At 38.7% G+C, this 12,384-nt stretch overlaps 1 protein-coding gene across 1 annotated transcript in view; it reads left to right on the top strand.

The window, feature by feature from the left end:
• Positions 1–8,047, top strand: part of LOC113525889 (activin receptor type-1C) — a 39,407-nt gene extending 31,360 nt beyond the window's left edge. The window contains exons 8-9 of the mRNA XM_026912528.3: positions 1,040–1,170; positions 1,441–8,047. Coding sequence (XP_026768329.3) covers positions 1,040–1,170; positions 1,441–1,566 — 257 coding nt within the window. The 3' untranslated portion in view covers positions 1,567–8,047. The remainder of the gene's footprint in view (positions 1–1,039; positions 1,171–1,440) is intronic.
• Positions 8,048–12,384: the final 4,337 nt, after the last annotated feature.

Below are 12,384 nucleotides of genomic sequence, written 5' to 3'. Positions count from 1 at the left end.
TTGTGAATAGCACAGTTTATTACACTGCCTGTAAACTGCAGCCCAGTGTTGTTCAAGTACTGTATCTTGTCTTTAACTCCTCAGTTAATTATAACAAGGCCACAGTGTAATAGGTGCAAAGAGCATCCTAGTGGTTCTCAGGTCAGGACTGAATATTGGTCCAGAATATTTCATAGGAAATAACAGAAGCCTGTCTTTGTGGAAGTTATAATCAGTGCTGTTAAAAATTCCTACTGATGGCTGACAGCTTTGTATATGCTGTATAATGTGAGAGACTGTCCTAGCTGTAAGTATTTGGTTAATTAGTGCTGCAAAGCAATGAATTCAATGTCAGAATTGCATATTTAAGTGATTTATGATAATAGATCTGTCTGATCCAAGTCAGCGTTTATAATGTCCGTAAAAAGCAGTTGTCCAGCTGCAAACGTCAATTTTAACTACTTGTGTTTGTGTAGGTTGTGTATCAAGCCTTTGACTTCACATACATGCAATTTATGAATGCAAACACATTGTCAGATCCTGTTCTTATGGGTTCATGCTAGTTTCCTCCCTTTTAACAAGGAGGCGCAGTAAAATGCAGTAAGATACGGTAATACACAGTAAGAGCTCCCTCTTGTGGAGATTCTTCAGCCTGCTAAATTAGGGAGTGATGCAAAGTCCAGGATGTGCTTTGCGAAGTGAAGTGAAGTGAAGTGACCTTGTGGCTAAGTATGGTGACCCATACTCCGAATTTGTGCTCTGCATTTAACCCATCCAAGTGCACACACAGTAGTGAACACACACACACTGTGAACACACACCCGGAGCAGTGGGCAGCCTTTTTTGCTGCGGCACCCGGGGAGCAGTTGGGGGTTCGGTGCCTTGCTCAAGGGTCTCACCTCAGTCGTGGTATTGAGGGTGGAAGAGACTTGAACCCGGGTTTCGGGTTGCAAGTCCGACTCTCTATCCATTAGGCCGCATCTTTAGTGATAAAAAAGTGATAAAACTATTCTAAACTGTATGAGATTTTATACACTTTGGTGGCTTTCTCCTTCCCCAGGGATACATGAGGATTTTCAGCTGCCTTATTATGACCTAGTGCCTTCAGATCCTTCAGTGGAGGACATGAGGAAGGTCGTGTGTGAGCAGAAACTGCGACCCAACATCCCCAACCAGTGGCAGAGCTGTGAGGTAGGTTGGAAACTGGCTGGTTCAGAGTGAGCGATTTTAAAAGTGGCACAAAATTGCCAGGAGAATTATTTTAATTCTCATTTTAATTCTGTTCTTTTATTCACTTTAAAATAGTTCCAGACTGTTTGATGTTTTTATTGAGCATAGTTAATAAAAAAAAACTGGTGTTCATGAACATGTCCTCCTGGAATAAGTACACTTATAGTACACTTTGGTGACTTTTAAGTCACATGTGTGTGTGTGTGTGTGTGTGTGTGTGTGTGTGCTCAGGCCCTGCGAGTGATGGGTAAGATCATGAGGGAGTGCTGGTACGCCAACTCGGCTGCTCGACTCACTGCGCTACGTGTGAAGAAAACCATCTCTCAGGTGACAGTGGTCAAGGACGTTAAAGATTAGCACACACACTACCCGCTCGAAGGTGCTGATGACCTTTGAGTGACCCCTTCATCACTAATCAAGGGACCACATTTCAGAACTCTCCGATCGTGATGCCAAACACTCCAGTGTGTAGCAGTGGAGCCTTCTCTCTGCCGAGTGACTGAGAGTGAGAAGGATTTTGAGCTGCTCAGAGTGAATCTGGTCTCGTTTAGAGAATGCAGAAGGTGCAGGGAGTATGCAGAGAAACTGTGAACTTGTGTATGAGCAAGAATTCAGTCATTATCCGGATGACTTACTAAACACTGCCTATTTTCTCACTTCATTCGTGATATCTTTTCTTCATCTCTTTTCTCTCTTCTCTGTGTGTTGTCTTTGTTACCTTTACGGCCTCTTATCTGTTTTTGTCTTGGCTCTTTCACTTCTCACTCCTCCAGTGGCTTTTGGTGTTTCTCTACCTGCTGCAGCACGTTGAAAAGTTGCAAAAAAAAGACTCTTTGCATTTTTCAGTAACGTGACAGTTAATTTGTTAACAATATAAACTGAGTTGCCAGTTCATTATGTACATCTACCAGGTATCTACACTTATTGACCATTTTATCAAGTTAAACTACAATATAGGTCACTTTTGTTGGTCTACAAGGACTGATTGTAGCTTATCTGTTGGTCTTCTCAGTTCCCCATCCATCAGTGGAAAGGGACCACCATAAGGCTATGACTGTGCAGATATGTTTTGAGTGGTGAAGCATTTTCGGGACAGCTGAGACAGTGACGAGATAGCGCGTGTGGTCCTAGTATGAGTGTATCAAGTGGAACGTGCTTCTCAATGTCACTGCTGGAAGTCCACCAACTAAACATATTCACCCAGCAGCCATGCTGTAGTCAGAAACTGACACTGATGATGGGTCCCGGACAATAAACACAAAATATTGTAGGTGTACAAAGTTGTTGTCACAGTTTCCCTTGTTGCATTACTGTTCCCATGGCAACAAGGACCATGTGCACGTGTGTGTAATTAGTTCTGTTTTGGTCTTGTCTCCACTTCTGGTACTGTCATTGCTTTGTTCCTCAATTGTGTGCACCTGTTCCAGGTTTAGTCCATGATTAGTTTGTCTATAAATCCCCCGTTGATTCATTGTCTAGTTGCAAAGTCTTGTCATATATTAAGTCTAGACTGTGTATCCTGAGTGGTATGTTTCATATTTTCATGTTTCATGGTTTTGACTGTTGCTGGTGCTTCAGATTATGATTATGGATTATCCCAGGTTATTGCCACCTACCTGTGATTTGACACACACAGCGATTTTCCCTTAATGAGAACCCCACAATAATTTACACACTCGTGTCCTGCCTGATCAACACATTATAGTCGTAGAGGTCTAGTGTTAAAACAATCCCAGCTTTCCATCTCATCCTTGTAACAGGACCACACACACTACCACATCGCTATCGGTGCTGTCTTGAGACTGATCCAGTACCCACATAATATCAGTTGTGGTCACATGGTGGTCTCGTTCCACTGATGGACAGGGTAAAGGGGGCTGATAGATTGTACATAACAACAGATGAGCTACTTTCTATATGAATCTATAATCTATATGATAGGTGTAAATAATAAAATAGTCAATGAGTGTAGCTACAAGGTGGGTTCACTTAATAAAGTGGTAACTTGATGTACGCTCACCTTCCACTTTATTAGGAATACTTGTACACCTGCGCATTGAAACAATTATCCAATCAGCCAATCAAGGGGCAGCAGGGTAATGCTGAAAATATTGCAGATACAGGTTGAGCTTTAGTTAATGTTCACATCAGAATGGGAAACAAATATTCTTAGTCACTTTGACCATGGTATGGTTGTTGAGTATTTCCAGAAACTGCTGATCTCCTACTGATTTTCATACACAATAGTCACTACACTAGTGTTTAAACAGAAAAGTGTGAAAGACAAAAACATCCAGGGAGTGGCAGTTCTGGGACTGGAAACTTTTCAGGTCAAAAGAGAATGGCTAGATTGGTTCAAACTGACAGGAAGGCCGATAAGTTAAATAACCACTCTTTACAACAGTGGTGAGAAGGAAAGTATCTCAAACTGCACAACATGTCAAGCCTTGGGGCTACAACAGCAAGAAACCACATTGGGTTCCGCTCCTGTCAGACGAGAACAGGAATCTGGGACTACAGTAAGCACAGGCTTACCAAGACTGGGCAGTTGGAAGAAATTCAGCCAAGAGGTACAGGTGTTCCTATTAAAGTGGATGTATCTTAAACATCAATATTATGAAAAGGTGATGAGCCTGTTAAATCAGCTTGCTACATTTTTCAAATGGAAACACAGGCATTTATATTAGGGTTAAACTCATATCTAGCTCATACCATAGGCTGAAGCATTATGATCAATCTTCAAGATCTGGCCCAAGGGGCCAACTGCTTTAGAAACATCAGCAGCATGAGCTGCAGCAAAAGGTGTCACTTTAATTTTCTGGTATTATTGCATTCATTCTACTTTGCTATACAAGTTGTACTCCCTGTACCTTTCAGAATACAAAGATGACTGCTACCTCATATGCTTTCTCTAAGTGCCAAATGCTTTGAGTCACACATTTTAAGCATTGTGCCATAACTGCTATGGATGATATTATGCGTATATACTGTATTCTTTATGTATATGTGGATTGTTATTGTTACTGAGCAAAACACTTATGAGACAAAGGATTGATTGATTAGGAACAGTAGCTCTATGGATTAATTAATTGGTCGATTAATCAAGCAATCCACTAACCAAACAAGCAATCAAAAATGTATTCACGTGCACATCAGAATATCAGAATGTATTTTATATGTATAGTTCAAAAACACATGTCCTGGTTGGATAATTTGATTTATGCAATTTGCACCATGGATTTTTTTTTTAAAGCAATGCTTTGAACTAAAAAAAAGCCCTGCTTTCTTTATGAAATATCATATGAAGACATACTTTTATTTTTAAACATTTCAATTTCAGATTTTTCCACATGAGCACCATCACTTTCAGTTGCATTGCACAGACATTTCCACGTGGCAAGTGTGACTTCCTGTAAAACCTGTTATGTTTGAACATGAAAACAAAAAGATTTCTAATAGCTTTGCAGACAATTCAGATGAATTTGATAGCATTTGCAGGAATACCTTGAATTTGTGTAGGGCCATTGCAGTTCTCCTTAAACTCCATGCATTGTCTGTATATCTGTTTTATACATACAACTCAGCCGTATGTTCACTGTTATGAAGTGCAATATCGTGTGTACTTTCATAAAGGTACAACTATGATTTGAAGCCTTTTAATGACATAAAGCTTAACGTGAATAATATGCTAATCATACAGGTGTGTAATAATGCTATACTATATGAGCGCTCCTATTCCTGCTTCCTCGCATTGCACTATAGAGCAGCATTAAGTTGCTCAAGTTGTTTATATCTCAAAAAAATCTAATCAGAATGGAAGTATGTATGCAAAACAAAATGTTTTTGAATATAGAATGTACTGAATCCTGAATGAAGAGGGCCATTCTGTGGAGAAAGTCTGCTTACCCAGAATGATGTCTGATATTTAGCTTGATTTTATAATATTTGTACCCACTATTCATGCAACATCCACCATCTTCAAGCTAGGCAGAATCCCAGTTGGGTTCCTATCAACTATGTATGTTCACTACATATTTGTAGAACATACAATTAATCAGTACAAGCTACATAAAAGCTGTGAAATCAAGATATATATCAGATGCATAGAAAATACAGAGAGATGCTGTTTTGATATTTCATGTAGGATGCGGTTTAACAGTTATAGACTGCAAACTTTTAAAAGAACCCTGAGGAACCAGCAGCCAGCCTTGTTGAAATAATGGTTTGCTTTTCTGTATCCAGTTGCACTAGTTGAATTTAAGATTGATTGTAGCCTTGTGTGAATTTCAACTTTACAAACTACAAAAATTTTTTAAATGGTTTAGATTCTACAATTTGCAATGTAGCCAGTGGACCAGTGAGATGTACCAGAGCAAGATGTACCAAAGCAAAACCATTCAGAGATTTAAACTTCATAAGCAGGAATTTGTAGACAATATGTAACTAATAGGCAGCCAGAGTAGCTTTAATGTAGCTTTAATAACTCTGTGTTAATGTGCTCTGTCTTTTTTTTTTTTTCTTGTAAGAATACACACTGCTGTATTCTGGTCCATCTAAAGCTTGCTAAAGCTATTTACAATGATGGGGCACCATTCTTCCAAAACATATTCCCTGTATTAGTGTTTTCATGATGGCGGTGTAGCGCACTCTCTAACGTATCAATCCAAAACTCCTAAACTAATGGAAGACCTACCAGAGATTACAGCGACGTGTTTGACAGCGCTCTCCATCTCCTTCATCAAAACACCAACTGAGGGAATATCTTCATCCCTATTGGTACGTTTACATTAACAGCATTTAGCAGATGCCCCGTACAGTTTCACAGACTTTAAGAATCTGTAACCAAGGCTTATTAAAGTTGTTCTAGCAGCTCATGGTGACCCAACATCTTGCTAAGACACTTATGCTGGTTTTTCCTTTAATTTGTCACCTGTCTGTATTGTATTTGTTTATTTTGCGTACATGCTACTAATCTTGATTATGCATGTTGAAGTGTCTGTGGTGCCAATATTATGCTATATAGTGCTAATTTTGAACTAATCACCCTCAACATACGGTTTAGGCCAGACTACAGGCTGACTTGCGATCTCTCTCATTCAAGTTCAGCTGGTGCAACTGGCTACTGGACATGTATGGACATATCAGGACAGTCTAAACCACTGTATGTCCACTGTATCTTTTGCTGTCATGCTACTGCTTTGGTCTTCTTTCCTGCTCAGTTTAGTGTTCTTCCTGCTCCCAAACATATTTAATCCAGCTTGCCTACTTGGCAACATAAGCTTGCAGAAAGTCTTCGGTAAGCTTCAATATCAGATAAGTGTCAGGTATCAGCCGACACCTTTGAAATATGTATCATGTCCAAAAAGTTGGTATTGGTATATCCTTAGATGTTATGACTTTGGGAGATTTCTAATATTCTGCAGGAGTAAAATATGTGTGTATATGTGTATATACGTTTGTACGTTCTAGTATTCAGGCCTGGACATGGCTGGATCAGTGATGTAGCACTCCTGGACCTGGACTTAATCTGATTAAAGTCGTGATTTTCATGACAGTTAACTTGACTTGGACTCAGTGTGAGTTTTGACTCAGCTTGGACTCTGACCTTTACTCAAATTTGACCAAATTTCCCATGTTTTGGTGTGTATATGCGTTACATAGTGTAACTAATTCTTTTCAGCATTAATAACATTTACTTATATGTTACTACACCTGCTACGATTCATTAATGTAGAGATAAATATGTATATTTAATTATCATTTGACAAACAGTATCTGTGTTGTGGTCTTGGAAAACCAGTCAGATGTTGTTGTTGCTGAATTCTGGCATAATGAGCGAATACTACCTATAACTTTTAATTCTGACACATCAATACTAAGAAACCATAAATATACAGTATTTCACCAAAAGGACTGTAGTGCTGTAGTGAAAATGACATAAGCCTAATCAATTCAGTTTGTAGTCAGATACTGGCTGTCAAAATGTCTGTGATTCTTCTGCACCACAGTCAGAATGAAATCTTTAAATATAAATTTTCTCCGTTTTCACTTTTGGGGGTAATCTAAAATCATATAGTTTTACTTGTGGTTGAGATAAGTGCAAAATCCTAAAGTTTTCAGATCTACATATACTTGAAGATGTCAAAATGTCACCACGTGAAGAGATCTCTCAGGCCACCACACATTTATACTGTAGTCTCTATATCAGTAAGATTTACTGCCAGATCTGAAAGTAGTACTGAGCAGAATTTCTTTTTCGGCTTGCTCGTCTTCAGTAATCTGTATGCATGGTTAATGGTGCACAGGCAGCATCCTGTCTAACTGTCTGACATTATCATACGGTAACCCATTTTTACATAGATGATACCTATCTTTTCTTCTGTCTCTTATTAACAGTTCCAGGGCAGGTTAAGCTTTGTAGATTTATACAAACTTGTACACCATTATGTCTTAAATATTTTCTGTCCCAGGACAACTCAGCATCTCTGTATAGCCGTAAAGCTGCTTGAGAATTGCTACTCCTTTTTTTTTTTTTTTTAATATAAAGCTGTTTTGCTCCTCTAAAACTGTCATTTGTCCCAAAGAAGCCCTGGTGCTGTTGACCGACGAGGGACAGGGGTTGACGAGTGTTGTGTGTGGCAGTTTTGGTTCCTCTCTGAGAACGTACTACGATGCTCTTGCTTTGATGGGAGGAGTTTGAAGGTGAAATTTCATACTTGTTTTTACGTCTCAACTCCTAGACTATGATTGTCACATAGTATTATATTGTATTGTGTCTACAAGATTATTTATTGTATTCATGTGTGAACTGTGAGACAATAAAGTATTTTTCTGTATAAACCTGCTTTTGGAATTTGTCAGGAGTTATTTTCTTTTTTCCTGTTCCCTGAAACTGATTTCCTGACATCAAGTACACAAAGTCAGCAAAGATAAGAACACTTATCTCTGCAAATAGTGACTTTGGTGTGAACTGACATGACCTCACTTTTTAACTCTAAAACATCTCTAATGATGAGTCAAACCTGTAGCACTGACTGCACATGCACTGCAGCGTCTGACAGTTTCAGATGCTGTGACCGTTAGGAAAGCAAGTGTCAGATCTGTGTAAGTGAATGTGCTTATGTGTATTTGAGTATGTGTGTGTGCGTGTGTTTTCTGTTCCTGTGGCCTTGTTGCTGAGTGTTGTATTGGAAAAGACGTTAAGCGGGTTGACCACCGGCGGTTTCAGAACGGTATTTCCCTGAATCAGAAAGAAGTTATCAATGACAACAAATGCATAAACAGCAAATAACGGATTTCGAAATGACTGTTGAAACGCAGCAGGATTACTGCTTCATTCATCTTAGCACTTGAAGAGAAGAAATGGTTTTTATAACAGAATTTAGTATGAGGCCTCCTTGAGGGTTTATTCCGAGTGACGATTACTGGATCTTTTTCATGTACAGTGTAATGCCTATAAAATACACGAAAGAACCCCATTCGATTGAATTCATTTTTTAAAAATATTTGTATAGCACTTTGAACAATAGTCATAAAGCAGCTTTATAGAAATCTGGATGTAGATTTAGATCCATAATGTGCAAATCAGAGGGGACAGTGGCAAGGAAAAACTCCCAGAGACGACATGAGGAAGAAACCTGGAGAGGAACCAGACTCAAAAGGGAACAAGTTCCTTCTGAGTGACACTTGATAGTGGGATTATAAATCTGTATGCATGGTAAATGGTGCACAGGCAGCTTCCTGTCTAACTGTCTGACATTAGCATACGGTAACCCATTTTTACATAGATGATACCTATCTTTTCTTCTGTCTCTTATAAACAGTTCCAGGGCAGGTTAAGCTTTGTAGATTTATACAAACTTGTACACTGTTATGTCTTAAATATTTCCAGGGCAGGTAAAGCAAACAGTGCTGTGTGTTCACTATGAACAAAGCAGCAGATTTCAGTACAAGTCCAGGTGAGATTATCCACTGAAGCAAGAGTGAGTCTTGAGTATAAATCCATGTAGGACCATCCACAGCCGTAGAACACGAATCACAAGTACAGAAACTCCAAGCAGACTCCAAGTATCAGGATGTATCAGGCTTAAAACAGATTATTAGGTATGCTCATATCCTACAAAGGGTGTACATTGTGAGAGAGTAGCTGACAGGCTTCCACTGAAACTCATTTGTGTGGCTTTCACACAGCACACAATAACCCTCAATGCTGCTGATGAACTAGTACATGCTTTTTACAAGGGTTAATCAAAGGAAAACTTTATATAAGTTACATAATATAAATTTTCTCTAATAGAAATTAGAGAAACGGTATGTTACATGTGTAGTTGCTAAAGTAAAAATGTGCTACTTGTTCAGTGTTCTCAATAGCCATTTCTACTGCTTCTACCTTTAACCTGAAACACTTTTGTGACATCTGTTTAAAAAAAGAATTGAGGTTTTCCTTTGACTCACCCTCATATATACTCTCTAGATTGTTTTATTGCAATGTATTGCTGACTCGCTGCCCTGCTACCTATTTAAACAAACTTCAGATACACTGTTTGGCCAAATTTTGTGGACACCTGACCATCACACCCATATGTAGTCCTTCATCAAACTGTTTCCACAAAGTTGGAAGCACACAATTGTATAGAATGTCTTTGCATGCTGTAGTATTACTATTTCCCTTCAGTGGAACTAAGAGACCCAAACCTGTTCCAGCATGACAATGTCCTTGTGCACAAAGCGAGCTCCATGCAAGGCATGGTGTGCCAAGTGTCCTGCACAGAGCCCTGACCTCAACCCAGCTGAACACCTTTGGGATGGACTGGAACACTTCAGGCCTCCTTACCCAACATCAGCACCTGACCTCACTAATGCTCTTGTGGCTGGATGGCTAAATCTCCAGAGCCTCGCTACAAAATCTAGTGGAAAGCCTTCCCAGAAGAATGGAGGTTATTATAATAGTAAAGGGGGACTAAATCTAGAATGGGAAGTTCAACAAGCACATATTAGTGTGATGGTCAGGTGTCCACAAACCTTTGACCATATAGTGTAGTTCAGAATGCAATGGCCCATGTTCCTACCAGGGGAAAAAGTCAGATCTATGTTACTACAGTCTTACTCTATATGCATTGGCTACCTGTTAAGTCCTGCTTATGATAATTAAAGATCAAACTGGTTTATCAGTGTGTATCTTGCTGATCTCCTGAAAGAGTATAACCTACCCAGAGCATTTCACTCAGCAGTTGGAGGCCTGCAATAATACTTGGAAAGTCTGAAATGTCGTTCCAGAGAACACTGGGAATGCTCAATAGCTTAATAGATGTTTTAAAATCCAGATTACACTTTCTTGGGTCTTTTATTCTTGGGGGTTCTTCTTCTTCTACTTCTTCTTCAGTATACCTTTCATGATGTCTAATAATAATTTTCATATATTTATAATTAATTCATTTGTGATTGTGGATTGTACTTTATACTTTAATATACGATACTTGACATTTTAACGTTCCATACTTTATATAAAAACTTTAACAAAAACAAAAGGTGCTATATACAGTAAGTAGTTATTATTATTATTATTATTATTATTATTATTATTATTCATCTACTTTCAGCAAAAAAGTTGTAAGATAGTAGCATTTTTCTATGTTTGTATATATTCTGTAATGTTAAATAATTGTTTCTGTATCATGTAGTCAGATATAACTGAATCTCAATCATATGCGTAGTAGACAGCTAGATTTCCTGAGTGAATAATGTTTTCACCACCAGAGAACTGCATGGTTGTAACACGCTTCAAACCCTTACACCACAGTTCAGAAATAGTGAAGGTGGTGGGAGTAGAGACAGTAGCTACAGGTGCTAATATAGCTCAAGCATTTTCCGTTGATAGTGGACCTCTTTTTCAAGCAGCTTATTAGTTAATTTTGTGCAATGGCAGGTTTAGAATCGACCAGATTTTGCTCTGGCAAGAAGTGGTGTGGTGTGTGATTAGCAGGTTTCTTAAGGAAGCACGTCACTACCACACAAGAAAGAAAGAAAGAAAAAAAAAACCAACATCACGTCATTATCTTGTTACTATGAGAAAAGAATCTTGTAATGTTAGAACACATCTCGTTATTATGAGGAAAGGATTTTGTTATTATAATGAGATGCTGATGGGGATTTCTCTTTTCATATGTTGCAGCAATATGCTTCCAAAGATTTGTACTGTATTTTAGTGTACACACACACACACACACATATATATATATATATATATATATATATATATATATATATATATAAAGGTACAATACATTCACTTTCCCAAGTGAAAGCTACGTACTTTAAACTGTACTCTTGAGAGTACCACCCCAGTGACAATCAAAAGTACACTTTAGTATCTTTTTTTAAAAAAACAAAAAAACAAAAACTATACTAATGATATGGCTAATAGCAGACTTTATGTCCAATCACATAATGCTAGCTATTTGTCATAGTTTTTTTGTTTAATTTAGTGATTCATTTAAAGATCCATTCATGAGAGTACCAGTTGTGTCCTCTGCAACTGATCCAGAATGCAGCTGCACGACTGGTTTTCAACCTTCCTAAATTTTCCCACACCACCCCATTGCTGCGCTCCCTCCACTGGCTTCCTGTAGCTGCCCGCATCAGATTTAAAACACTGATGCTCGCCTACAAAGCCAAAAACGGACCAGCACCCACTTATCTCAAGGCACTTATCACACCTCGAGCGCCACCACACTCCCTCCGATCCTCTAGCACTGCTCGACTGGTCCCACCATCTCTCAGGGTACAAGGAAGGCATGCATCGAGACTCTTCTCTGTTCTGGCACCAAGGTGGTGGAATGAACTTCCCCTAGATGTCCGAACAGCTGAGTCACTGGCAGTCTTCAAACGACGGCTAAAGACTTACCTCTTCATAAAATACTTAAATTAGCACTTTCACAAAAACAAAAAAACCCAAAAAAAACCAAAAAAACAAAAACAAAAACAAAAAAAAAACAAAACAAAAAAAACCACTCCCAACAGAGTTTTGGACTGATGGTATTCCTAGTTTGTGACCTACCGAGCCAATATCAGAATGTATTTTTGATAGACTTCAAAGCACTATTGTAAGTCGCTCTGGATAAGGGCGTCTGCCAAATGCCATAAATGTAAATGTAAATGTGTGAATCCAGCAAAGCA

The sequence above is a fragment of the Pangasianodon hypophthalmus genome, chromosome 5, assembly GCF_027358585.1.
Source record: "Pangasianodon hypophthalmus isolate fPanHyp1 chromosome 5, fPanHyp1.pri, whole genome shotgun sequence".
In the NCBI taxonomy this organism is placed as follows: Eukaryota; Metazoa; Chordata; class Actinopteri; order Siluriformes; family Pangasiidae; genus Pangasianodon; species Pangasianodon hypophthalmus.
The sequence above is the reverse complement of the archived record's forward strand: the minus strand, read 5'-3'. Positions and strand labels throughout refer to the sequence as shown.